General features: G+C 46.4%; 1 protein-coding gene across 2 annotated transcripts in view; it reads right to left on the reverse strand.

Annotated features, from left to right (window-relative positions):
* Positions 1 to 25,320, reverse strand: part of OSMR (oncostatin M receptor) — a 52,580-nt gene extending 27,260 nt beyond the window's left edge. The window contains exons 1-3 of one of the 2 annotated variants that reach the window (XM_047863820.1): positions 25,067 to 25,320; positions 11,362 to 11,447; positions 5,814 to 5,986 (exon numbers count right to left, since the gene is read on the reverse strand). In XM_047863820.1, the coding sequence (XP_047719776.1) occupies positions 5,814 to 5,986; positions 11,362 to 11,434 (246 nt within the window). In that variant the 5' untranslated portion in view covers positions 11,435 to 11,447; positions 25,067 to 25,320. The remainder of the gene's footprint in view (positions 1 to 5,813; positions 5,987 to 11,361; positions 11,448 to 25,066) is intronic. The other variant, XM_047863812.1, reaches the window with a different exon arrangement.
* Between the last annotated feature and the right edge of the window lie 1,468 nt (positions 25,321 to 26,788).

Below are 26,788 nucleotides of genomic sequence, written 5' to 3' on the forward strand. Positions count from 1 at the left end.
GTGTAGTTCATTCCCAATCAGCCAGTCACCCCTGCTCCAATGTCTCAGCAGCACCTGCCGCAGCCTCCTGTCCTTTGAGAACTCAGCTCCCGTGCCCTATGGCTCATGTAGAAGAAGTGAGAGAAAACTGAAGCTACTTACGTCTTAGGGGAAGAGAACAGAGTCAGAAGGTAGGCACCGTGCTTGTCACACAGGCCTGCTGAGAAAAATTTTTGCAAACTAGAGAATTGAGTCATTCTTTAAAAATAAGGAAGACCAGGGGCGTCCGGGTGGCTCAGTCAGTTAAGCTTCCGACTTCGGCTCAGGTCATGTCATAGCTTGTGAGTTCGAGACTCCCCCCCCCCCCCCCCAAACCCCCCTGCAGTCAGGCTCTGTTCTGACAGCTCAGAGCCTGGAGCCTGTTTTGGATTCTGTGTCTCCTCTCTTTTTGCTCCTCCCCCACTCACACACTCTCTCTCTGTCTCAAAAATAAAATAAACGATACAAAATTAAAAAGTAGAATTAAAAAGTATAAGCAAGACTAATGAGTATTTTTTTAACATTCATTTTTAGCCAGGGTCGGATCATGTTGGCCAAATCTCAGTAGAGAGGGCAGCCCTTCATGGCACCCAGGAGTTCCACTGTCAGAAGCCAGTAGATGGATCTCCATGAGGCCCGTGGGCTTTGTTTGTCTGTTTTCTGTTTCGTTTGGTTTGGTCCCTTATCTTTGTAGACCTGGTGGCCACAGGGACTGGATCCTCTCCTTTGAGCTCCATCTGTCAGAATGTCAACCACACAGGAATGTCTTCCACTGTGGGAAGCTTGCCCACATGGAACTACAACTGGTCTTCCCCCACAGCCTTTAATCTTGACCTTTCTAAATTACTGGTATTTTCATTCTCTAATTCCATAGGCTTCTATGGCTCCTGTAAACCATCTACAGCCATGTATATTCTGACCCCAACCTACCTCTCCCTTGCAGGAATCTCTCTGGACACAGTGCTCTACCTCGCACTTCAGGAATAGCTTTATGCTTTTCCACCTCAGCGTTTCCTCACACAGGGCCCCTGGCTCGGGTCCCCACTCTCCCTGCACACTGTGCAGGCGCAGGACGCACCCAACCCCACCTCTCCTGAAGCCTTCCTGTACACTGTGTGTAGCTGCTGGTACTTCATCTGTCCTTGTGTCCCTGGCTCAAGCATGGCCCCAAGACCGCAGGGACTGGGCTTTATTCTTGTCCATGTCCCACACGGCTCTGGGCACACATGCTCTTTGGTGGGCCCCTCCAGGATACCGGCTCTCGGCCCCCACAGCTGGGTGACAGGACAACAAACACCTGCGCTTCCTGGGGAAAACTGAGTCTGAACCCCCATGTCTAAGGGCCAAGTGCAAGCCCTACAATCAAGAGGATGGGGCAACATGCATGTCACACACAACCTGGAGCTGGCAGACCTTGAGGCCTGCCCTCCACTGATGCCTTCTTCTCTTCCCAGGCTGCCAACCTTAACCATCACCCTGGGGAGAAGCCAACCCAGTCCGGGGGTGAGAGTACCTCAGTCCACCTGGGCGGCACCCGAGGGTGACCGTGCTCATCCTCTATGCAGGACTGGTGAGTTACGGAATGTTTCTATCTCGGTTTATTGGATTGTTTTATCTCTAAACTACAAAATATATTTTTTATTTTTATTTTTTGTGATTTATTTATTTTTCAGAGACAGAGACAGAGTGTGAAGGGGAAAGGGCAGAGAGAGAGGGAGACACAGAATCTGAAGCAGGTTCCAGGCTCTGAGCCGTCAGCACAGAGCCCGACGTGGGGCTTGAACTCACAAACCATGAGATCATGACCTGACCTGAAGTTGGACGCTTAACTGACTGAGCCACCCAGACACCCCTATTTTTTATTTTTTTCTAAAGTTTATTTATGTATTTGGCGGGGGGGCAGATAGAGAGAGGGAAAGAGAGAATCCCAAGCAGTCTCTGCTCTGTCAGCACAGAGCCGGACACGGGCCTCAAACTCACGAACCACAAGATCATGACCTTAACTGATTGAACCATCCAGGAGCCCCTAAAAAAATATTTTTTAAATATAACTTTTCAGGTCCTGATCTATGCAACTTCTACTATTTAATATGAGCAGTCTTGAGTATATTTTGATTAAATATTGTTTAAGAGCAAATACCAAAAACAAAACAACAAGATTGTATCGATAATGGAGACCCTGCTGTCAACAGGCCACAGTCTGGATTTTACCTCCTTCTCTTTGAGATTTAGCCTCTTTTGTCGTCTCCACTGTCCCCAGCCACTCCACGAACCTCTCTGCTGGGCCCACCCCACAGCCCGCTTCATACGGGTCATACTCCGCCTCTTCCAGCTTCCCCACCCGCAGCCAGAGTGGACTTTTCAAACACGTCCAACCAGATCCTGTCATTCCTCTCCTTATGGCTGTCAGGATAAAACAGGAGAAGTGACCATGACCCCCAGTGTCCGGTGAGGCCCACCCCTGGGTCACACCCGCCCCCAAGTGCTCAGTGTTTTCAGGCCTGGGAGCTCACAGCCCTTCCCTCTGGGCCTTGGCTCAGACCTGTGGGCTCTTCCCAGAACATTCTTCTCCACCCTTCCTTCTACACTAGCTTCTCATCCTGTCTCTTATTTTGGCTCAAACCGTCCTTTTTCAAGTTGCTGGAGAAGGTCCGGCCTAATCCCAACCCCTCGGCGACCTTGTCAGCTGCCAGCATGGCGCTTCCCACATTTAGGACACCCTTGTTCCTGTGTTTACCTCCTCATTCCCGCTCAGCGCTCACAGACCTGTGCCTTGAATTAATGGCTGGACCCAGGCTCCCAGTCTCCAATGACGCGCTGAATGATCTCATCACTTCATTAACATGCTGTGGGCTCTATTTCTTTCAGACGCTACTTGTGTGGGTTCTGTCTAACCACAATTGTGCTGTGTGCTGTTTAAAGACTCGCAACGCAGGAGATAAAATTTTCCTTGAATGCATCAATTCAGTGATTACAAAAAAAAAAAAAAAAAAAAGTGATGAACTGTGTTTGGGCTGTTTTCACCAATTGAAGTGGCAAGTTTCATTCGGCCCTGGCAGACACCAGTAAGTCACAAGAAACTGGCACACGCATCGATACGAAAGTCCAACTGAGGCCACCAACTGGCTCCTGAGGTGCTCGCGGAGCCCCGGCCGACGGCTCCGGGCCTCCTTCTGGGCTGGAGCTACCACCCGACTCTGCCTTCTGCCACTGCCGGGACCATAAAGCAAGTGGCTGGACGGGCCGAGGGCAGAGCCCGGCCCAGGGGAGACCGTGTAGAGCCCGTGGCCGCCAGCAAGGCTCCGAGTGGCCCGCGCCCTCTGGGAGGTGGCTCAGGGGCCCTGGCCCAGCTGTGAGCACTTGGGGCAGGGGGCTCTTGCTAGGCCTGTTTAGGAACAGGACCATCTGAGGCACGAGTCCTAAAAGCTACTCCTGCGCATGAATGAAAGTGTCCCGTCAGGCTTGCATTACAGGGAACGGCGTTACTAAAGGGAGATGGCGCTCGAGACAGAAGCAGACCCCCATGGCTGGCTTTCTTCCCCTGCACTGGAGGGGGAACCTCATGTCTTTCCTAGACTTTAGGCCTGCGAGGTTCAGACAAGGGCTTCTCACGGCACTGTTGTGGGACACACGGCCGCTGATGTCCTGGGGACTGCGTGTGGCCATCATCGCTGACCGGGCACGTGGGTGAAGAAGGGCACTGCGCTGACTCTGTCACCTTGAGTAGCACAACAGACCTCTCTAGGCCTTGGTTTTCTCCTTTCCCCCCGTCAGGCTGAGCTGCGTGATATGGGGACAATACCTTGGACAAAGATCTTGAGTCTTAGTAGTTATAGAAGTAGGTTTCACAAGGTGCTTTACCCTGAGAAAAGAACTCTTACACGAATCAAAGGTGAAAACAGATACAAACAACTGCCTGTTAGGAAAATAGAAAATGGAACCCAGTCCGTCTATGGTCAGTGTCACTTCTGCTAGTAGTGTGAGGTACTAGTTTTCCATAGATTCTTCCAGCATTTCTCCTGAATTTCTTTTTCTTATACAATTAGTCTCAATATGACCTTTGTGTAATATTTTACTGGGTCCAAATCAACAATGAGTGAGTGTATCCATCAAAGATATACAAAGACAAAAATGATTAGTATGAGGTACAATAGTGGGAAGATGTACCGACAGTGGGCGGTGAGCAGCTGTCCATGAGCATTACTGTTGTTTAAAATCAGAACACCAACGAGCTTTCATTCTTGGTAGTTTCCCATGGACGTGTGGAATTGCAGACCTGGTATCAATCCTAAATTCACAGAGTCAGAGTTCTATTTAATTTAGGCCTCTCACTCAGATCTCAAATGCAATCATGAATATGGAAAGTAACTGGAGGCTTCAAAATTAGTGGCATTTATGGGGCACCTGGGTGGGTCAGTTAAGTGTCCAACTTCAGCTCAGGTCATGATCTTGTGGTCTGTGGGTTCGAGCCTCGCGTCGGGCTCTGTGCTGACAGCTCAGAGCCTGGAGCCTGCTTTGGATTCTGTGTCTCCCTCTCTCTCTGCCCCTCCCCCCGCTCGGGCTCTGTCTCTGTCTCTCAAAAAAATAAGTGTAAAAAAAAATTTTTTTTAAATAACATAAAATTAGTGGCATTTATACTTTACTAAAGGAACTAACCATTCTGTACCCTGTACCCATGCCTCCACTGCCTAAGAGAAGATTGTCCTTCCACTGAGCAAATGGAGGTCCCCAGCAATGACACATCCCTGTGTTTCCCTTCAATTCAGGCAAATTCTCTGTTCCCCTTCAATGAGACAACATTCCATTGTACTGTCTTTCAACATCCCATGATAATGAACGAGCATGATGTATGTATAGATTAATTAAGATTCCCTGGACCATAAATGGAGATTGAAAGAAACCACCAAAGTGTCACAGTGCACTAGATGGAGAAGCATCAGCTAAATGGACACAACCATGATTTGAACCAAGGCAACTGAAAAATCTATTCCAAAGAATTCAAAGGCAAAGAGATTGTGAAAATAAGGATTTTCACAATTTAATCTGTTGTAGAAAAAGCCCCAAGTGAGGCAACAAAGAACATCCTGTGCTACTCTCCAACATGGTAGGTCCATGAAGAACCTCTTTCTTTACTGGATAGAAATGCATTTCAGCATGGTATGAGCAAAGAAACTGACAAGAAGAATGTTGCCAAAAAATTATACCTTATTTAGGAAAATCTCTGGTGGACAGGGAAGAGGAAAGAGGTTGACCTTCATGGATTTTTGGAATCTAGGACTCATAAGGACAGCCCCAAGAGCCTTCTTAGAGGACAGGGCAGAAATGAAGAAATAATCTATTTTCTTAACACATCTCATCCAACCTACTGAACCAAAGATGTCATGTTACTTTGTCCTCTATCCTCTTAACTAAAAACACAGAAAGGTAATTGTTTAGGAAAACCATTTTGTGTTGCTAAGTGTTTCCATATTGGGATTTTTGCAAATGTTATAAAAGACAAATCACGGTGTCAGAAAAGGAGTTTTAAAATGTTGAGCCATGGGGCGCCTGGGTGGCGCAGTTGGTTAAGCGTCCGACTTCAGCCAGGTCACGATCTCGCGGTCCGTGAGTTCGAGCCCCGCTTCAGGCTCTGGGCTGATGGCTCAGAGCCTGGAGCCTGTTTCCGATTCTGTGTCTCCCTCTCTCTCTGCCCCTCCCCCGTTCATGCTCTGTCTCTCTCTGTCCCAAAAATAAATAAACGTTGAAAAAAAAAAATTTTTTTAAATGTTGAGCCAAAAAGACCAAAAAATACTTACCACCCAGATGACATTAGATGTTTTAATTCTACTGATTTCTATCTGAAAAACCATTTTTAATTCCTGATGATAAGCAAGGTTGTGGACACTCCATTGTAAATGCAAACACTGACGTGCAGAATCGATGGAAACTTCCAGTGATTCAGGGGCCAATGACAAGGGTTCAGACAAGACTGAAAGACCAAAACCAAGACATTTAATACAAACAATGAAATTTAATAGGAGCACAACTGAACTGTCACAGATAATAAACTGGTCAATATCACCATTGTTTAGTTTTGGAAAATACTGCTCACATGTGCACCTTAGAATCAGACATCTTAAAAATCTGTAAGGGAATTTAGAAGTCAGTTGGTAGATGAAGAAATTAAGATCTAGATAAATGAAATGGCTTGCTCAAGAAGACACAGCGAGTTACTAAACTGATAAACAGTAAAACAAAAGGATATTTTATTGGGCAATCCAACTGGTTTAGAAACTTCTAGCAAGGCCAAATAAAGCAAGAGGACTCTTGGCTATAAATGTCATATTTCTGGAAATCAAAAAGAATTATCTCTCTGAAAGTCAATATTTTATAGTTTGTTAAAAGACTATGAAGTGGGAGCACATCCTATCTCTAGACATGATTACTTATGTGTCAATGCACTAAACTTAAAACACCTCTGGCAAGAATTTACTAAACTCTTTGGATGAGACCAGCAAGGCAGTTAGTGTGATGTCAAATAGTTGTGACAACATTCTTAGCTCAAGGAGGGAACACAGCTGGAGAGGCACAAGGGGCTCAGAATAAGTAAATCCATGGAGAGATAAAGCAGATTGGCGATTGCTGGGGCTGAGGAAGGGAGGAATGCGAAATATCTGCTTAATGATTATAAGGCTTCCTTAGGAGGTGATAAAAATGTTCTCAAATTACAGAGGTGATGGTTGCATATTTTGAGTATATTAAATATCACTGATTTGTTCATTTTTTTTTTTTTTTTTAAATTTTTTTTTTTTCAACGTTTTTTATTTATTTTGGGACAGAGAGAGACAGAGCATGAACGGGGGAGGGGCAGAGAGAGAGGGAGACACAGAATCGGAAACAGGCTCCAGGCTCTGAGCCATCAGCCCAGAGCCCGATGCGGGGCTCGAACTCACGGACCGCGAGATCGTGACCTGGCTGAAGTCGGACGCTTAACCGACTGCGCCACCCAGGCGCCCCTGATTTGTTCATTTTAACCATAAAATAATTAATTTTATCTTACATGAATTTCACTTCAATAAATTTTTTTTTTTAATATATGTGATCATGATGATGTTCAAATAATACAGAAACTGAGTCCCCACCAGGTCCATCCTACCAAATCCCTTCTCTCTCCATTGCCAAGTTTGAATCCTATGTTTTTCTTGACCTTTTTCATACACTTTTTAAAAATACACTGAACTATACTTTCCATTTTGTACTTTTCAAAGTACTTATGTTATTTTTTAAAAAGCTATAGAGGGGAGTGCCCGGGTAGCTCAGTCAGTTGAGCGTCCAACTCTGATTTTGACTCAGGTCATGATCCCGGGGTCGTGGGATCAAGCTCTGTGTCAGGCTCCGTGCTGACAGCACAGAGCCTGCTTGGGATTCTCTTTCTCCTCTCTCTCTCTGCCCCTCTCCTCTGCCCCCGCCCCCCCCACACACACTCTCTCTCTCTCTCTCTAATAAAAAATAAAATAAATAAATAAATATATTTTAAAGAAAGCTATAAAGGGAGGTAAAACTACTTTATTTCTGGACAGAGAGGTTGAGTGATTTTAACTTGCTTTTTTATACTTTTCTGTATTTTGTAAATGTTCTTGAGAAATACACATTACTTTCAGAGCCATATGTTAGGTTTTAAAAGAAATATTTCTCTAAGATAACGGGTTCACTTCACTATGATGACACTTTCAGAATGCATAATTTAGTCCTGTAAGTCACTTTGCACCAAAAGGCTGGGCACCAGTCACTTTTCCAGTTTTATTTCCCACTGAAAATTAATAAATTGGTATTCTGATTCTTCTTTTTAAATGTTTATTTTTGAGAGAGAGAGAGAGAGAGAGAGAGAGAGACAGATAGACAGAGTGTGAATGGGGGAGGGGCAGAGAGAGAGAGAGAGAGGAAGACACGGAATCCGAAGCAGGCTCCAGGCTCTGAGCCATCAGCACAGAGCCTGAGCCTGACGTGGGACTTGAACTCACAAACCATGAGATCATGACCTGAGCCAAAGTTGGACGCTTAACTGAGTGAGCCACCCAGGTGCCCCAGGAAGGAGTATTTTTCATAACTGTGGCACCAGTAGCCCCGGGGAATGCCGGTGCCTGCTAAATCATCCCGTCTTTCCCAGCCCTCATCGCATCCTGTCTGCATAGTGGTTTGTTGCCGTCGGTCTCACACTCTAGATTCAAACTTCCTGGGGGGGAGAGAGGCTGAGGCGTAGGCATCTCTGAATGGACTCTTGTCCCCAGCACTTGCCACAACATCTTCTCCACAGCAGACGCTGACCTCAAATTAGAGAGACCCAGGATCTCCACAAGGGCTCAGGAGCGTGACAAGCACTGGCTCACTAACACCTCTACTCGGCCTTGGTGTTCTCTTCTCCCCAGGGCTGCTTTTCTAAGCCCTTGTTTGAGCACTGATCGCAGAGTGTGGAAATAGCCTCTCCTGTGTCCCCGCCAAGGACTGGGAGCTAAAGAAGGGTGTGACTGAGTCTTACTCAGCTCACTGAAACCAAGACCAGTAACACACCTGTCACAGTGTAGACACCATGACCGCCTGCTGAATGAATGAGTCAACCACCAGCATCGACTCTTTTTCTGGAAGCTCTAGGAAGCTATCGCATGATGCTTTAGGCAAAAGAGGAACACTATATGGATGTATGCTATCAGTGAGTGTTGAGTGACTCAGGTAGTTGAGAGACATCAGTCAGAAATAATTTGGTCAGAAGCAATTGAGGACTTCCTTGGGAAAGAGTGGGAAATGTCAAGGTAAAGTCAGAGAGATTAAGGGACCTCAGAGATTCTTAAGTCCAACCCCATTATTTTCCAGATGAGGAAACTGAGGTTAAAAAAAGGGAAGGGACTTTTCCAAGGTCACACAACTAGAACAGAACTCAGAGTTCTTGGCCCTTGGCCTAGCTCTCTTTCTATAATGTGCACTGGAATGGGGCCAAGAAGGGCAGACTTGGCGATCAGACAGGCCCGGGTTTCATCACAGACTCTCCTCCCACTTTCCCCACCCAGCTTCTCTGTCTGGCCCCAACACTACTTAAGAAAATAAACCATCATCCACTTACAAGTTGGGACATCACACAGCCATTAAATATAATGCTATTTCAGAAGAATATTTACCCTCAAAGGTAAAAACCCTCATCATAATGTTGTATTGTGTGAATAAGTATATAATAAAGTATGTATTACTAAAGTATACATACTTCACCCATACATACTTTCATACTTTTCCTATATTTAAGAAATTATAGAACTTCCCAGCATACATACTTATACTATACACAATATACATACTTTATACATAGTTTAATAAGTATCTATATAGTATAAATACTCCCAGTATATACAGTACCAGTTTACTTCCATAAAAAATCTATGTATTTGCATCTCCATGTTGGTCTGTATATACTTGCACGAGAGAAAAGAAGAAAATACAACCAAATGCTAGAGTCGCGATCTCTGACTGAAGCAGACATAACCCAGGGCTAACTGGAAGTGAGTCTGGGCTCTGTCTCATTGTTCGGGAGAAGCTAGGTCGTCTGCACCGGAGTCTCAGACCCGAGCCTGGCTGGGTCATCGGGTGGGAGATTTAGCAGGTACTTGGCAGATGCAGCAAAAACCGAGACAAGAAATCCAAGCAGTGTAGGTGGGGACAGGAGCAGGAAGCTGGCAGAGCAGGCGAGCTGAGCTGAGAAAGCTGGAAACACAAATAAAGACTGGTGGAGAGAGAAAGAGGTACATGCACGTCTGATCTAAATAAAAGAGGCTGGAAGTGTGTTTTCTTCACCAGAGTCTCCTCTGAGAACAGAGTGTGTTGTAAATGGAAGGCACACAGTCTGTTGTCGTTGGATCAGATAATGAGACTTCACTAGGGAAGTGAGCTATGCCAAAAGCCTGGAATTAAATGCCTAGGATTTCCTGGAGAGCCTGGAGTGGGGGTGTGGTTCTGTCTGGGAACCAGGGGCTCTAGCTGGGCCTGAACCTTCCTATGGTACAGACCACCCACTCAGTCCAGTTGTGTCACATTTAGCAAGTAAGATAGAGTAAGGGGGACACAGACTACAAATGAGAAGTCCTAATTCCCGTCTTTCAGCTCCAGATTATGGGGGATTATCAATAAACTATGAATTTTAAGAAGTCAGAAAAGTAGCATCTTCTCATGTAGTGTGAACCTCAAAGAAACAGACCCAGACCCAAAGAATATCAGAGCACTGAGCTATTATCAGAACAAAATCTCCTTTTTATTTCTAAACATATTTTCATGGAGTTTTAAAGGAAATAGAAAAATTCTATGGGTATTTCTTGCAAACATCATTTTCATGAATCGATGGAAAGGAACTGTGTGAATAATCACTCAGAGCATATGCCTGTACTTTGTGTTACGAAGGGAGTATAGCAAATAAACCCAGAATGAGGAAAATGTAAAGCTTTGTAAAATACAGGTGAAAGCAACACAATTTTTTTTAATGTTTATTTATTTTTGAGAGAGGGAGACAGAGAGAGAGAGAAACAGAGAGAGAGACAGAGCATGAGCAGGGAAGGGACAGAGAGAGGAAACACAGAATCCAAACCAGGCTCCAGGCTCTGAGCTGTCAGCACAGAGCCCAACACGGCTCAAGAAGTCGGACGGACGCTTAACTGACTGAACCCCTCAGGCACCCCAACAAATGTTATAAACCAATAGACTCATTCACGCTTGACTGTCAAGCTAGTTCAAAGTAATATACGAAGTATTTATAAACATTCTACAAGTGTTGAATTCTTACTGACGAGATTTACAAAGTTGGTATTTTGAAAACCCCTTCATTGGGAGATTAGCTAAGTAACAAACACCATTTCTTCATCCATAAACAGAATTTCTTTACTTAGCATACTGTCTTGCAGCAAAGAGCTGCTCCGTGAATGCAGCTGAAGGACATCACAACTGGTTCTAACCTAGTGGCCAACACTGGGCTAGTTTGCCCCGTCTCCACATGGCAAGGCGCAGAAGGAATTTCTCTGGCAATGGCCATGTAGAGTGTCTATACCACAAAGTTCTGCCAGATTAGATCCACTCACAAGTGCCTCGATGACCAGTGCACTGACCAGGAAATCAGGGTCACAGTGTGGCTGATTACAATGAGCAATGAAGACCAGGATAGTCAAGACTAAGGAAACCATTACTCCTCACCAATTCCAAGTGATGGAGTGAACGCCTCACCAATTCCAGGTAATTGCCAAAGAAAAGAAGACTTGTTCTACTTTTCTCCAAAGGACCAATTACCTTGGTTTTATGTGGTTTTTTTTTTTCTTTACCATTCTTTCCACTTCTTACCTTCACTCTGGTAAGTTTTCAAGGACAGCAATGCCAAGAGGAATGTTGTCTGAAAGGCTGAAAAGAGAGCCATAGGTTCTGGTTTTCTGAAAAAGATAAATTATACACAAGGAAAATTTTATTCAATTTTAGCTCTGAGCAGGTTTCTTTGACCCAATTGTGGTAGACGATGGTATTAAGGGCTCCCACTCTCCTCTCCTCCCTACGTGCATGCCCCTTGTCAGGTGAGTCTGGAGTTCCCCCTGCCCCGCAAAATAAGAGTGTAGTTCCCTGCTCCGTGTGACTTGCCCTGACCCATAATAAAACAGAAGCAGTGGGGTGCCAGCTTGGAGCCTAGACCTCAAAATGCCTTGTGTAATTCTGCTTGCTCTTCCGTGTTTCTTTGGCACGAAAACAGCACTTCTGGCCTCCCCACCTGGACCCAGGAGGAGAAGGAGCAACACGGGAGGCAGAACTGAGTCACCACGGCTGCCCCCCCAGGGGCCAGCCGAGCTCAGCCAGCAGCTGGCCAACAGCAGCCGATCCCTGGTGCAGGAGCAATGACTGTTCACAGTGAGCGTGCCACCGAGGCTGTGTGCCAATAGACAAGTGACCTACCAATTTCTTCAGGCCAAGCGAAGGTTGGTAAAGAAGGGTAAAGCAAAGAAACGAAGTTAAACCTTAAAAAAAAAAAGGACCATGGTCAGAGAAGAGCTGTATTTGAATTGATTACTTACAGAGGAGTCATCTCCCTCAATAAAATTTCACCGAGGAAAAACAAGCACATTCCACCTAGAGAGATAGGCAGTGTCTCATTGTTCAAAATAGTTTCCGGCTTTCCTTGCTTTAGAGGAGGCCTGTAAACGGCAGGTCAAAGAACTGCACTGATTCATCGGGTCCTTTGACCACAGGCCAACCTGAGGGCACAAAGAATGAACCTCGGTGACCTCAAGAAGGCTAACACGTTCTTAATTTGTAATAAGAGCGTTAGTCCACGGAAGCCTTGAGTTTCACTTTTTTACTTCAAAGTCTGACTCATCCCAGAGAGAGGCAATTAAACAGTTCAGAGCCCGTTTTGCCTCTGTCTCGCCACCTGGACTTCATCAAAAGCCAGAAAATCAGTGAACCACATCACCCGTTTTCACTACCCCCAACTAAATGGGAACAGCAGTGAAGACAGAAAAAGACCACACCAAACCATTCCATTCTTCTAGGGTAGTCAAATCTGCTTACACACGAGCCCGCCTGCAAACAGAAGCAAAAGTCTGCAATCGACGGCTTTTAGTCACAGTCCTTTAAGCACCACCTTCCACTACTTCTACTTTTTCCCCCTCTAACATCCCTGCTTACAACTTCAAACAGGTTCCTGTTACAATTAAATATCAAAGCCAGGGAGAAAACCAAATTCAAGAGAAAATCGTTTCTGCTCAGTGCCAAAGGCAAGGCAAAGGAAAATGCTGGCACGAAGCCTCTGGCGCTCAGTGTGCAACTGAAGCATCCTTCCAGTCCTAATCTACGGGTACAGGATCTTCCCGTCCCAACACCGACATCACCTGAGGAACGCAGGGTGCCATGCTGTGAGGAAATCTCATCCCATAAATCAAAGACCAGATGGTTCAGGGAGTGAGGTAGGCTGCCTGATGTTCTCTGTACGAAAGGGCTCTTTGAAGTGTTTTTAGAATTTTGGAGTTCTGGTAAGTCAAACAGTTCACATGTTGCAAAATGTAAACAAATTATAGAGACAGAGAAACTTAAAACCAAAAGTTAGAGCCACCTACCCATCGAAGGTAACCAGAAATTAAAGAATAAAGTTTTCATGTAACAAAGCCAAAAAATATGAGCATTTACAAAGGACTTGTTTCTATGGTCTGATGATCACAGGAAAGTCTTTGAGAAGCACCAGGACGGTCCCGTCTGGAAGTCCCGCCCTCCCCCACCGTCTCACACATGGGAGGTTGTGAATCCGAGGAGGCTGGCTTCAGCAGCCATTCAGATCCACGGTTTTTCCTTTCATCTGTTCTGACGTGCACCGTTTTAGACGTGCTGGACAGGTGGCAAACGGGACACAGCAGTCACTGCCTGCACCTGGGCGAAGTGCTTATTTCCCATGGTGTGACTGGACAGCCCCCATCCCAACACTTCAGGCCCCAGACCACGCCAGGACCACTTGCAGAGGGATTACGGGTCCTGGCTGTTGTCTGAATACTCTGGCAAAATCAGTAAAGTTCACCAAAACTTGCAGAGTGACAGTCAGCAGCTGGAAGAACATCCCAGAGACACCGGTGTCAGCCTTTGGGAAACGCCGCACGAACAGTTTTCCCGACGCTTGATGCCGTGCGAAGGACACAGACACCCAGGGCTCTGAGTCAGCTGCTCCCAGGCCCCAGGTGACCCTGCACAGCCCATGTGGCCCCCACCCCTCCTCCTCTGTAAACCTGCCTCCAAAGACCCTGTGCCTACTCCGAGGGCACCAGCTCTTGGCTGGTGAGCTCCCCCACAACCACAGGGAAGAACCTGGAGGTGAAGGGGTGAGTGGCACCCAGACGCTGAGGTGGGAGAGTGCTGGGCTCATTCAAGGAACAGCAGGAGCTCCTGCTGCAGTGAGAGGTGAGAAGCAGGAGGTGAAAACAGAGGGTCCACAGAGGGAGAGCAGACAGGGAAGCATTTTCCCAACTGTGGCTTCTACCCTGAGCCAGGTGAGAGCCACTGGGGAGTTTCGGGACAGGAATAGCCTATCTCACTCACCAGAACAGGAAGAGACTGGTGGGGACAGGAGGGGCAGGAGCGGTGGGAGGGACAGCAGTTAGGAAGGTCTGCAGCAGTCCAGGGACAATGGCACTGGCTCAGGCCACGATCACGGCAGTGGAGGCGGAAACAGCGGTGGAACTCAGGAGAGATCTGACAGACAGAGCTGGCAGGATGTGACAGGGGCTGACAAAGTCAGACATCACGGGTGGCCCCCAAAATGGCCTGAGCTCTTGGCAGAAGGGAGGCTGCTATCAACAGAGAAGAGACGAACAGATGTAGTGGGCTCTATCGAGGGCTCGGTTTGCAGCTTGCTACATTGGAGATGCTTATGTGACAGCCACGTGAGCTGGCTGGACACACAAAGTGGGGTCCAGGGGAGGGGTCCGGGCAGGGGTAGAAATCATCCTCGGTGCATGCATGTGGTACTTAAGCCACAGGACTGGATGATCGCCTGCAGACTCCATACAGACAGAGAAGAGAGGTCAGCACACGAGCTCTGGGGCGCCCTGGGCCCTAGACTGGACCCCTGATGCAGATCAACGACAGTGCAGGATTAGGCCAGGCCTTCCTACGGCACCTGGAGGATAAGGGCTGAGCGTCAGTTGGGCCGGCGAGCCCCTTCCGCGGCAGTCAGTGCTCCGCCTGTTCTCCTAGGGACTGCTGTTCCGGAAAAGCCCGCCGTGCCCTCTGGTTCTTCCATCAGGCTTTCTCTTGCCATGTCCGTGGGGAGTATTGCCACTTCCAGTGTCCAGTAAGAAAAGGAAGTCAGGAAGAATTCAGAAAGGCAAAACCACTTTCCTGCCTCACCCACACTACTTAGTTCTTTGCCCAAATCTGTTCTTTATTTCTATTTTTGAGATCTCCATCATTCCCAGCCAGACTATGTGCTGCCCGAGGACAGGCCTGGACCCGAGGCCCCACTGTCTATCATAGTCCCAGGACGTGGTTGTTACCCAGTAAATATCCAGTAAATGAATAAACGTTTGTACTAATTTTCTCACATTCTTTCTTCTTTGCTTTCAATTTTATTTTATTAAGGAGATTCCTTTTCAGGCCCTCCTACTCTTTCTGTTGCCAAACATTGCCTAATTCATAGTCTTTCATTGACATTTCTTCTCTGGGGAGACAAAGGGAGAAACGAAAAGAAAAATTACCCACTCATTTTGTAGAACTTCTCATTCAAATCTTGTCTCTGTGCAAAACGAAGATGCCTTTGAACGTCCCTCAGTACAAACACTACAGGCACAGCTTTTGCAAAGGGTGTGAGTCTGCCCTTCTTCGCTAGGACTTCTTGTACCGTCATTACTAAAATATTTATTCCTGGGAAGTTTCCTCACCATAAATAATCCCCATGAGAAGCAACATGACCAGTCATTTGCTTCCCAAGAACGGGGGTGTGTTGCCAAACTCTTCAGAACTGGCTGGGTGCCCAGTGATGTCATATGCAAATTCTATTTTAAAGAAAGAAGCTGTTCATCCAGGAAGTGTGCTTGGGTGTGTACTCCCTGTGAAAGAGTTCTGTGCGCCAGCACCAAGAGCTGCATGGCATGTTCCCCACATTTCCCAAGTTCATCTACTTTGTTCTTTTCTATGAGCACTGCATGTTTTTGGGAGCCCTTTTGCAAGGGCCTCCACCATTATAGCACAGGATGCATTACTTGTAAGGTTTCACTGCAATTCCACCCCCCTTTCCTCCTAAAGTATCCACCACCCAGGGGGACCTGGGTGGCTCAGTCGGTTAAGCGTTGGACTTTTGGCTCAGGTCATGATCTCGCAGTTCATGGGCTCGAGCCTCGCGTTGGACTCTGTGCTGACAGCTCGGAGCCTGGAGCCTGATTTGGATTCTGTGTCTCCCTCTCTCTGCCCCTTGCATGCTCGCACTCTGTCTCTTTCAAAAATAAATAAACATTAAAAAAATTAATTAATTAAATAAAATAAAGTATCCACCACCTGGAGGTGGTGCCCAAAGAAAGGTTTAAGCACTCCTTGTCCTCTCTTTAAACCTGCCTGGTTAAGTGTTTCTACTAGTTTTGTAAGATCATCCCTTATTTATGAGACTGAATTGGCTTATGCACAATCACTTTTCTTTTTTTTTTTTCTTTTCAAAATCTTTTTCATGTTTATTTTTCAGAGAGAGAGAGAGAGAGAGAGAGAGAGAGAGAGAGAGAGGCAGAGCATGAGCAGGGGAGGGGCAGAGAGAGAGAAAGGGAGACACAGAATCAGAAACAGCCTCCAGGCTCCGAGCTGTCAGTACAGAGCCCGGTGCAGGGCTTGAACTCACAAACTGCAAGATCATGACCTGAGCCAAAGTCGGATGCTTAACCGACTGAGCCACCCAGGTGCCCCTTGCTTTTCTTTTTTAAATCAACATTCAGTTAAAGATTCTTGGAACTTGTGGCTGATTAAAGCTGGATCTTTGAGTGGTAAGTGAAGACAAAGAAAGGAATAGAAAACCTAGATCCAAGGAGTATTCTGGACCTAAAGAAGATGTAGGAATTTAGTACATGCTAACGATATATTTTAAATCACTGGAGACAAGACAGATTATTCCCCAGAATCGTACTGGAACAATAACCTAGACCTTTGTGGGAAAAGGAAGCTGTAATAGTCAAGTGCATGGGCTCTGACATAAGAATGCTGAGGGTCCAATCATTGCTCTGGCACTTAATAACTATATCACTGTGGACATGTTACTTAAATGAAACCCATTAAGTAACTGGGTGGCTCAGTCGGTTAAGCATCCGACTTCAGCTCAGGTCATGATCTCATGGTTCATGAGTTCGAGCCCCGTGTCCAACTCTGCACTCACAGCCTGGAGTCTAGAGCCTGCTTTGATTTTGTCTCCCTTTCTCAATGCCCCTCCCTTGCTTGTGTGCTCTCTCTCAAAAATAAATATTAAAAAAAGAAACCAATCAAAAACAGATAAGCTACCCTGTAAAAAAACTGATAGATGATATGAATATGTAATTCACGAAAAAACGAAATATGAATAGCCAAAAGAGAATAAAGAAAAACAGGACAATATCATTACTAGTTAAATACATGCAAATTAAAAAAGTAATTGTATATGTCTGTATGTGGGTCTGCATGGTATCCAACTGGCAAAACCTAAAAAGGTCTTAATACCTAGCATTGATAACAGTTTGAAGAAGCAGGCATTGTTACTCACTGATGGTCAAACAGCACAACTTTGCCAAGGTCATTTTGAAAATACCTATTAGAATTCCAGGGTGCATTCCCTTTGATCCAGAAATTCTATTTCTGGAATTTTGTCCTCTAAATAGTATGCTTGTATATGTGTGTCTGTATACAAAACTGATGTATTTTAAAGAGGGTTCATTGTGGTATTGTTAATATCTAGGAAAAATGAAAACATGAAATGTTTTCCGTGAAGTGTCCAAATGTCCGTGAAAAAGAATCAGAAAATTCAATCGTGGTGCATTTCCACAAAGGAGTACTATGAAACTGTGAAAAGGATAAGATAGATCTATGTGCTGCCATGGAAGAATATCCAAAAAATACTGAGTGAAAAAGCCCATTTCAGAATAGCATGTGCGCACAAACACCTCTGGAAGACGGGTGTGCGAGTGTGCAACCGTGCCACTCTGCGCTCCCTTTAGAAGGCTCTGCCTCAGGACCGTAGCTGACTGACAGCCTCCGCTGCTGCCCCTTTCCATCCACTGCACATTCAAACCCCAGCCCACAGTCCCCGCAGGCTGCTCCCAGCAGATGATCGGGCCAAACTTTTTCTGCTCAACAGGGGACTCCTCCAATAGGCAACATTTGATCTACGTCTCCCCACTGGCCTGGGCAAAACATTCTCAGAACTGCATTGTAGGTGGAAGCCCTTCCCTCTCAATCTTCCTTCTTCCCTGTCACCTTGCATGGGATTTGCAGGCTTTCTCTGCCTCTTCCCGCTCCCTTGTCCCTTTATCCCTCACCAGGGCATTTCCCCCAAATCTCTTGCACATCCATTTCTGCCTTGCTGTCTTCTACTTCAAGGATCCAAACTGGCCCCCAAAGACACACCCAACTAGTAACACTTACAAATCTAGAGCTGGGATGGAGTAAAGGAGGTGAGCAGGATGGAAATTATGGTCAATGCTCTCAAGTTATGTAATTCTGCAACATAAAGCATTCTTTACAACATGTGCGTGTTTTACACATATTTACATATGCAAGTAGTGGCAATTCCATTACTTTCAGATTTGAACCATATATCCCAACAGGGTTAAACCAGTTGACAATAGTTTTTGATTCAAATCCAAACCATACTTGTCAAATAGACCTAAAAAAAGGTGGTGGTTGTTGTTGTTGTTTTTAAGTTTATTTATCTTGAGAGAGAGAAAAGGAGAGAAAGAGAGTGCAAGCAGGGGTGGGGCAGAGAGAGATGGAGAATCCCAAGCAGGTTCTGTGCTGTTAGCACGGAGCCCAACAAGGGGCTTAATCCCAAGAACTGTGAGATCATGACCCAAGCCAACAGTCATATGCTTAACTGACTGAGCCACCCAGGGGCCCCAAAAAAGATTGGTATTTTTTAAGTACTGGATCAGCCTACAAGCATGTCATGTGTTTCTGTACAAAAACATGATCTCTCAGGTCCTGAGAGATTATAGGAGCTTTAAAAATGCATTTTCAATGACAGAAAGTAATCAATGTCCTGGGTAGAAAAACATACTGCCATTCCCTTCTGACAGACCAGCATACTAAGGAATGTGAAGTGACCTTGCTCAAAGCCCCCCATTGGACAGATGGAGAACAGAAAGAGGTGACCAAGAGATCACGTGACATATGAAAAGTTTACTCACATGACAGCATAGCTTCTGTTGACGTACAACATCTACTGTTCTCACACAGGAGGAGCTAATTCCATGTTTTCCAAGGGTTCTTTTTATCTTACATTTTTCCAAGTGTTACTTACATCTTACATTTTTCTATTTGGTAAGACACTTGAAATTATGGCTTTTTAGTTGACTTTAGATTTCATACTCAAACTGGATGTATTTTATGTGGCAATCGTCATCTTAAGACAACAGTTTTAAATAATCCAGAGAGTTGATTGCCTCAGTGATTTCAGATCTAAGACTAGAACTTGGTATTATATTCAGTGCCCTATTAACCCTCTGTCCTTAAAAAAAAGAAGAAGAAGAAAGGAAGGAAGGGAGGGAGGGAAGAAACAACACAATAATTCAGTTCAAGTTCTCTTACGTGCAAGTTCTCTAGCATATAATATTAAAAGAAAGCAATTTACAAGTCCTGTCAACCACATTTAATCCAATAGGAAATACTATCACCAGCAGTATGATTTTAAATACCAGTGAAAGATTATATACTCAAAGCGCATAGCACTGACATCACCGAAGAGACCAGAAATGCAAAATCAGCCACACATTAGAGCTACCGAATAAAAATTTGTATTTAAAAAAGAATCCCTAGCGGATGTCACATGCACACCCAAGTTGGAGAAATACTACCATATTCAATAGTTGTTACATATTTTTGTCTCCCAGGATACTACTGATACAAAAGGAAACATTTACTGGTTCCTTCTATGATGAGGTGCACTGCAGAGGCCATACTAGGATATGAAAGTAAATGTGAAAATGATCCTAGCCAGCACGAAGTGGACCCCAGCTCCCTGCCAGGTGCTGTGCTATGTGACCTGCATGAGTTTATTAACTGAATCTTCACAAGAGTCTTATGAAAGAAATTCAGTTATCATCCACTTACACAGGTGAGGAAACGAAAGCTCACAAGGTTAAAAGTTAACTTTGACACAGGGCGACATCGTTCTTCCAGAACTTGAAGTCCAGGTGAGTCAGTCCCCAGATCACAGTGCTTTTCCAAACACACTGCTTCCTCCAGAGTTGGAGCTCAGACCAGAACGGACATTAAGGCATAAAGAATTATTAACAATTATAAACCCTTAGAAACCCAAGAAAATCCAAAGAGAAATTCCAACAGGAATTTTTTTTTTTTAACTTGGCAAGCTATTTGTAAAGTTTATACAAAAGAGAAAATGACATGGGGTGCCTGGGTGGCTCAGTCGGTTAAGCGTCTGACTTCGGCTCAGGTCATGATCTCAGGCTTGTGGGTTCGAGCCCCGCGTCGAGCCCCGCGTCGAGCCCCGTGTTGGGCTCTGTGCTGACAGCTCAGCGCCGGGAGCCTGCTTCCAATTCTGTGTCTCCCCCTCTCTCTGCACCTCCCCTGCTCGTGCTGTGTCTCTCTCTGTCTCTCAAAAAATAAATGTTAAAAAAATTTTTTTTAAAAACTTCTGTGTAGCAAAAGATAGTTAAAAACAAAAGCATTATGAATGGATAAGTAAAAGTGGTGTATGCATACAACAGAATATTATCTATTCTTAAAAAGGAAAAAAAAAAATCTGTTACTTGCTACAACATGGATGGTCTTGGGGACATTTTGCTAAGTGAATTAAGTCAGTCACGAAAAGACAAATGCTATACGATTTCTCCAATCCCTGTGAGGTGCCTGGAGTAGTCAAATTCATAGGGACGGAAAGTAGAATGCTGCTTACAGGGGGCTGGGGTCGGGAGAAGTGGGAGTTACTGTTTAATGGGCATAGAGTGTCAGTTTTGCAAGGTGGAAAGAATTCCAAAGATGAACAGTGCCAATGGGTGCACAACAATAAGGGTGTACTTAGTAACACTGACCTGTACACTTAAAAATGATTAAAATGGTAAATTTTATATTATGTATTTTATGACCAAAAAATTGGGGGGTGGGGAGAGAATCACACTAGAAGAAATATTGAAATAATCTACAACAGACAAAGGGTTAGGATCCTGAATAGGTATAGAGCTTCTGAGATTCATAGGAATAGGAAAAAGCAACTCAATAGAAAAATGAGAGGAGCGCCTGGGTGGCTCAGTCAGTTAAGCATCTGAGTTTGGCTCAGGTCATGATCTCACGGTTTGTGAGTTTGAGCCCCATGTTGGGCTCTGTGCTGACAGCTCAGAGCCTGGAGCCTGCTTCGGATTCTGTGTCTCCCTTTCTCTCTGCCTCTCCCATGCTCACGCTCTGTCTCTCTCTCTCTAAAAAAAATAAACACTTAAAAAAATAGAAGAAAAATGAGCAAAGGACATGAACAGAAGACACACATGACCATAAATATTAAGAGAAATTAAATTGCAGTAGTAATAAGCAAAATACAAATTAAAATGCCATATTCATTCATTTACCAGATTTGCAAATTTAAATGGAAAAAAAAAAAGACAATGGCTGATGTTAGGAAGGATGAGGGCAGCAGATTCTCATGCACTGAATTTAAATCAGTACCTGGGGTGGGAGGCAGTGCTATGATTTGAAGAACTGTATCAAGGGGCGCCTAGGTGGCGCAGTCGGTTAAGCGTCCGACTTCAGCCAGGTCACCATCTCGCGGTCCGCGAGTTCGAGCCCCGCGTCAGGCTCTGGGCTGATGGCTCAGAGCCTGGAGCCTGTTTCCGATTCTGTGTCTCCCTCTCTCTCTGCCCCTCCCCCGTTCATGCTCTGTCTCTCTCTGTCCCAAAAATAAAATAAATGTTGAAAAAAAAAATTAAAAAAAAAAAAAAAAGAAGAACTGTATCAAGTGAAAAAATGGACAAACCCTTGGACCCTAGAACTCTATTTCACAGATATATTCAGGCTTACACACAAAGATGAGTGCAGTCTTTCCTAAAGTACTGCTGCTAATGTTGAATAATTTGAAATCATCCAAATATCCATCAAGAAGGGAAAAAGTGGATAAATTATGTTTCTAATTTAGAATAACATGTACCCTTTAACAAAAGGTTTGTACTGACATGGAAAGATCCCTAAGACCTGGATAATGAAAAAGTAAGCTACACAATATATAGCAAGATCTCATTTACATACATTAAGACATATGTATGTGTACATATTATGCAAATGCACAGAAAAGAAAACAAAATCATGGAATGGTATTTACCAAATGTAACCATCCCTCTTCTGAGAATAAGAGTGATCATGGTAGTTCCACATTTCATTCCATATACTTCTCTATTTTTTTTAATTTTGTTTAATTTTTAATGTTTATTTATTTTGGAGAGGAAGAGAGACCGAGCACGAGTGGAGGAGGGGCAGAGAGAGTGGGAGACACAGAATCCGAAGCAGGCTCCAGGCTCCCAGCTGTCAGCACAGAGCTGGACACGGGGCTCGAACCCAAGAACCACAAGATCATGACCCGAGCTGAAGTCAGATGCTTAACCGACTAAGCCACCCAGGTGCCCCTACACTTCTCTATTTTTTTGAATAAGAACATAGTCAGTTATTACTTGAATTACTTTTAAAACATAAAAATGAAATTCGGACAACCTGGAATATATAAATGTTGAAAAGCCAGTACAGTTGATGCTTGAACAATGCCAGTTTAAACTGCATGGGTCCACATACACACAGACATTTTTCAATAAATACAGTACAGAACTGTAAATGTAGTTTCACTTCCTTATGATGTTCTTAAGAACATCTCCCTTTCTCTAACCTACTTCATTGTAAAAACATAGTATATATAACATGCACAATGTGTTAATCAACTGTGTTATCGGGTCAACAGTAGGCTATTGGCGGTTAAGTTTTGGGGGACACAAAAGTTCTATGTGGATTTTTAGAAACCCCTACCGCCCGCGCTGTTCAAGGGCCAACTGCAGAACTAAACTGAGAAGGGAAGGAAGGCTGTGAAGCCAATAACACAGCTGCTGGGAAAGAAACTCACTTTATGCAGCTACAAAGAAGCCTGCTTGGAGGGAAGGATATTTCTCACAATATTCTATTTGTTTGATTTTTCCCCATTTTCCTTTTTTTTAAAATCAAGGAGGACTTCCTTTTCCAGGGAAAAGAGGGCCAAGTCTCCCTCTTCCTGTAATTGAGCAAGATGACACTCAGGAAGATTTCCTTCTACCCGAGCCAACAGTGCCCCAGCCCAGTTCCCACAGGAAAACATACTCCTTCCTCTTGTGGAAGGATATTACCACTGATTTCTCTTTCAAAGCCATAGTTTTCCTGACTCGGTTCCTTTTCTAAGACAAAAGCGCTATAAGAATCATCAGAGACTCTGGCACACCTGCATGCGCATCTCTGTAGGTGTTCCTGGCCCTTCAGGTTAAAGAAAGGGGTAGAAGGAGAGACCCAGTGCGGAAGTACTTTCCCCAACGTGGCCTGAGTGGGACACTGTCAAGGTGACCTTTGATACAAAAGGCTCAGACATATTTGCTGGGACAACATGAGGCAGAAGCAGGACCAAGATGTAAGTCACAAGGAGACAAGTTATAGCTGAGAATTAACTTTGTCTGGCAATGATATATTAGGTGGTGAGCTCCCCGGCACTATTAGCTTCTAATAGTACTGAATGCTACCAGGGCAGATACAAATTGAGCACAACCTGAAGATTCTAAACAGGCAGCTGAAGTTGGAGTCCAGTGTTTTTAATAAGCTCCAAGGATCGGGGCCCTTCAGCCTCCAGGGTGCATTTTAAAGCAGCCCAGGAGGGAGACAAACGAGGACAGTAATGAAGCACCACTCCCAGAACCACTCCAAAAAGAGTCCTAGAGTCTGAGGCACAGCATAGTGGTTATAAGGAGACTCCAAGCCAATTCCTGACTCTCACCTCTTAGCTGTGTGACCACAGACAAGTTACAGAACTTCTCTGGGCCTTGGTTTCCTCACTGATAAAACGAGAATGACAGAGCTATTCCCTCCCTCACTGGCAAAGCTTAAATGAGCTGGCATATGTAAAGTACTCAGAACAGTGCCTGGTCCATCGTATGAACCATTATTATTTTGCAGAGGAGGAAACTGAGGCTGAGGCGATGATTAACTTCACCCCAGTCCCAACGTCAGCTTTAGACTTGGGCATAACACCCAAAGCTTCTTTCCTTCCTGTTCAAATCAAATATACCATCTTTATTTCAATGGGATCCTCTACATGAGGATCCTCCTCTTGAGTTGGAGCATAACTCAGTCCCAAAGAGCCTGTCGGTTACCAAGTGGCCTTTCTCAGTGGCACCTCCGTGGCACTCAGTGGCGCCTCTCACCGCAGGCAGGCAGGCAGGATGCATGCGTGCATGGCTGGGCTGATGAAAGACAGGCCAAGGACCATCAAGAAAGGACTCATGGTGTCAGGGCCAAAGCCCTGAGCTACGGGATTTCGGAGTCACCGCAGCCAGTTTTTCGGTCTTGGACAAGTTACTGAACCCCTCCGTGCGGGGTGGGGAGGGGGGGGCGTTTGCGTTTGCAAGTTTCCCGCCGCTCAACCGGCCAGCTCCGCGCCCCCTCCATTCGAGTGGAGGAGGAGGATAGGTGTCTGTCCCGCGCTCCCGCACCACCGCACCCCCGGGATGTCCTCGCTGCACACCGGGTGAGCGCCGCCCACTTCCAGGTGTAAACAGAGGCCAGCAGGAGGGACACCACCGACAACTCCGAGTGGAGGGAACTTTGGCGGCGGGGGGGGGGGGGGGGGGCGGGGGTTGGGGAATACAATTAACTTCCGTGGTGATGTGTTGGGAGAGAAGCAAAGGTGGATTAAAGTGGGAATTGTAATTCAACACACATTCCCGACTACTGAGAAAGAAGCGACGGGACTGTGAACTTCCAAGCAGGGAAGGAAACGCCGCGACGGACCCAGCATTGTGCGCTCTGGAAAGAATTACTCTTTACAAGTTACGCACCAAGCAGGCGGGCCAGAGGCGGGGAGCCCTCAAAGCACCGGCTCGGAGCGGGTCGAACGGTGAGCCAAAGCAAACGCGGGGCGGAGGCGGCGCGGGGCGGGTCAGGCAGGCGGCCGTGCGCCGGGCCGCGTCCAGGCGGGCAGACCCCGGGAAGGGGCTTGCAAAGCCGTCCGATCCTTCCGGACGCCGCGCCGGGTCCGCTCGCGGGCAGGGCTGGCGGGGCGCGGGGAAGGCTGCCGCGGGGCGCGGAGGAGAGCGAGCGGGCGGCGGGGTGGCAGGGCGACGGGGGTACTCACCCCGCGGGCGGGCGGACGGCTCCAGGCCCGGTCCTGGGCGGCGCGGGGCCGCGGGTGCGGACGCCGGTGTGGACGTGCAGGGGCGGCCCCGCGCCGGGGCTATGAATCAGCTGCGGGGCGAGCGCCGAGGGGCGGGAGTTACGGGAAAGCCGCGGGGGAGGGCAGAGGGCTGAGGACTTTTGCAATTTCCCGTCCTGCTGCGCACTCTTGGCACTCCTGGGACCCACAGGAATTCTCCCCCTTTTGGTCCCGGGGGGGGGGGGGGGGGAAGCGGCCGGGACCCTGCGGGAGGCGGCCGGGACCCCGCGGAGGTGCGGCCCCGGGCCTCGGCGGGCGGGCGGGCGGGGAGCGGTGGGAAAGGAAGTGGGAGAGGCCTGGGAAGGAACAGGGGAACCCACGGCTCCGCGGGAGGCGTCGCGCGCCCAACACTCCTGCCCCGGCCGGCGGGCCCCGCAGCGGCGGGACACCGAGGCCTGCCGAGGGCCCCGGGACCTGGTGTGACCGCGCGAGGCCACTTGTTATCCCAAGCGAGGGGGCGGAACCCTGGGCTCCTCGGCACAAAATCTTTGGGCAGAAGATGAGTGCTTCAGCCAAACTTCGGGCTGTGTTTCCTCTAGGCGGTCAGAGCGACGAAAAGGTGTTTGGACAGTTAGTCCTAGGACCCTGGCTCTGGTCCGGGTTTTGAAACGCGCCGAGTTTCATCTGTAGCAACAGTCCTGAAGCTTTTGTGTCACAGAAAGCTGTGTCTGCTGCAACTTGCTTTTCCTCTTAAAAATGCCATCCAGGGGCGCCTAGGTGGCTCAGTCGGTTAAGCGTCCGACTTCGACTCAGGTCATGATCTCACGTTCCGTGAGTTCGAGCCCCGCATCAGGCTCTGTGCTGACAGCTCAGAGCCTGGAGCCTGTTTCAGATTCTGTGTCTCCCTCTCTCTGACCCTCCCCCGTTCATGCTCTGTCTCTCTCTGTCTCAACAATAAATAAACGTTAAAAAAAAATAAAAAAAAAAAAAAAGCCATCCAGTCTTTGAAATTCACATTTCAAATACTGGGCCTTTGAAATACCTATGGGGCCTCTCTTTATGATGGGACTATGGAGAGCCCCTGTGGTCTTTGGAGCTGTTGTGGAGATCATCCTAACACTGCCCTGTTGGGGAAGGTCAGGGAAGAGACACGACCTCCAGTTGACCCTTGGGCTGCGCTTGGGCAATCTGCGCTTCTCATCTCTTCCCCTGTCCTTGGAAAGTGGGTTCTGCTTGCCTTTTGGGCTCTTAGGGGATGCTCCATGGACATAACCTTGAGATAGTGACATAGTGTTGAGAACACCTGCAGGGTACATGTGACTAAACCTAGTTAAGATCTCTGCATAAACTTTTAAGGTTTGGCAGAGGGGTGCAGGGATGGCTCATCTTGTTACCACTCAAGTCTCCTATATAAGTTCCCTTTGCTTGTTAGAACTGTACCTAACTACAGGGTCGCTTCGGTGGCTCAGTCAAGCATCTGACTCTTCAGCTCAGCTCAGGTCTTGATCTCAGGGTTGTGAGTTCAAGCCCCACCAGTTGGGACCCACACTGGGCCCTACTTAAAAAAAAAAAAAAAAAAAAAAAAAAAAAAGATAGCATCTACCAGCTTGAGTGGCCAGTGTCTCTCATAGGTCTCTCCCTGCCCTCCAAGTACTGGCCGGTTTCAGATTTCACCTGGGAAGCTCCCAAGAGGGTCTGGGATCC

Source organism: Prionailurus viverrinus, chromosome A1 (assembly GCF_022837055.1).
Source record: "Prionailurus viverrinus isolate Anna chromosome A1, UM_Priviv_1.0, whole genome shotgun sequence".
NCBI lineage: Eukaryota > Metazoa > Chordata > Mammalia > Carnivora > Felidae > Prionailurus > Prionailurus viverrinus.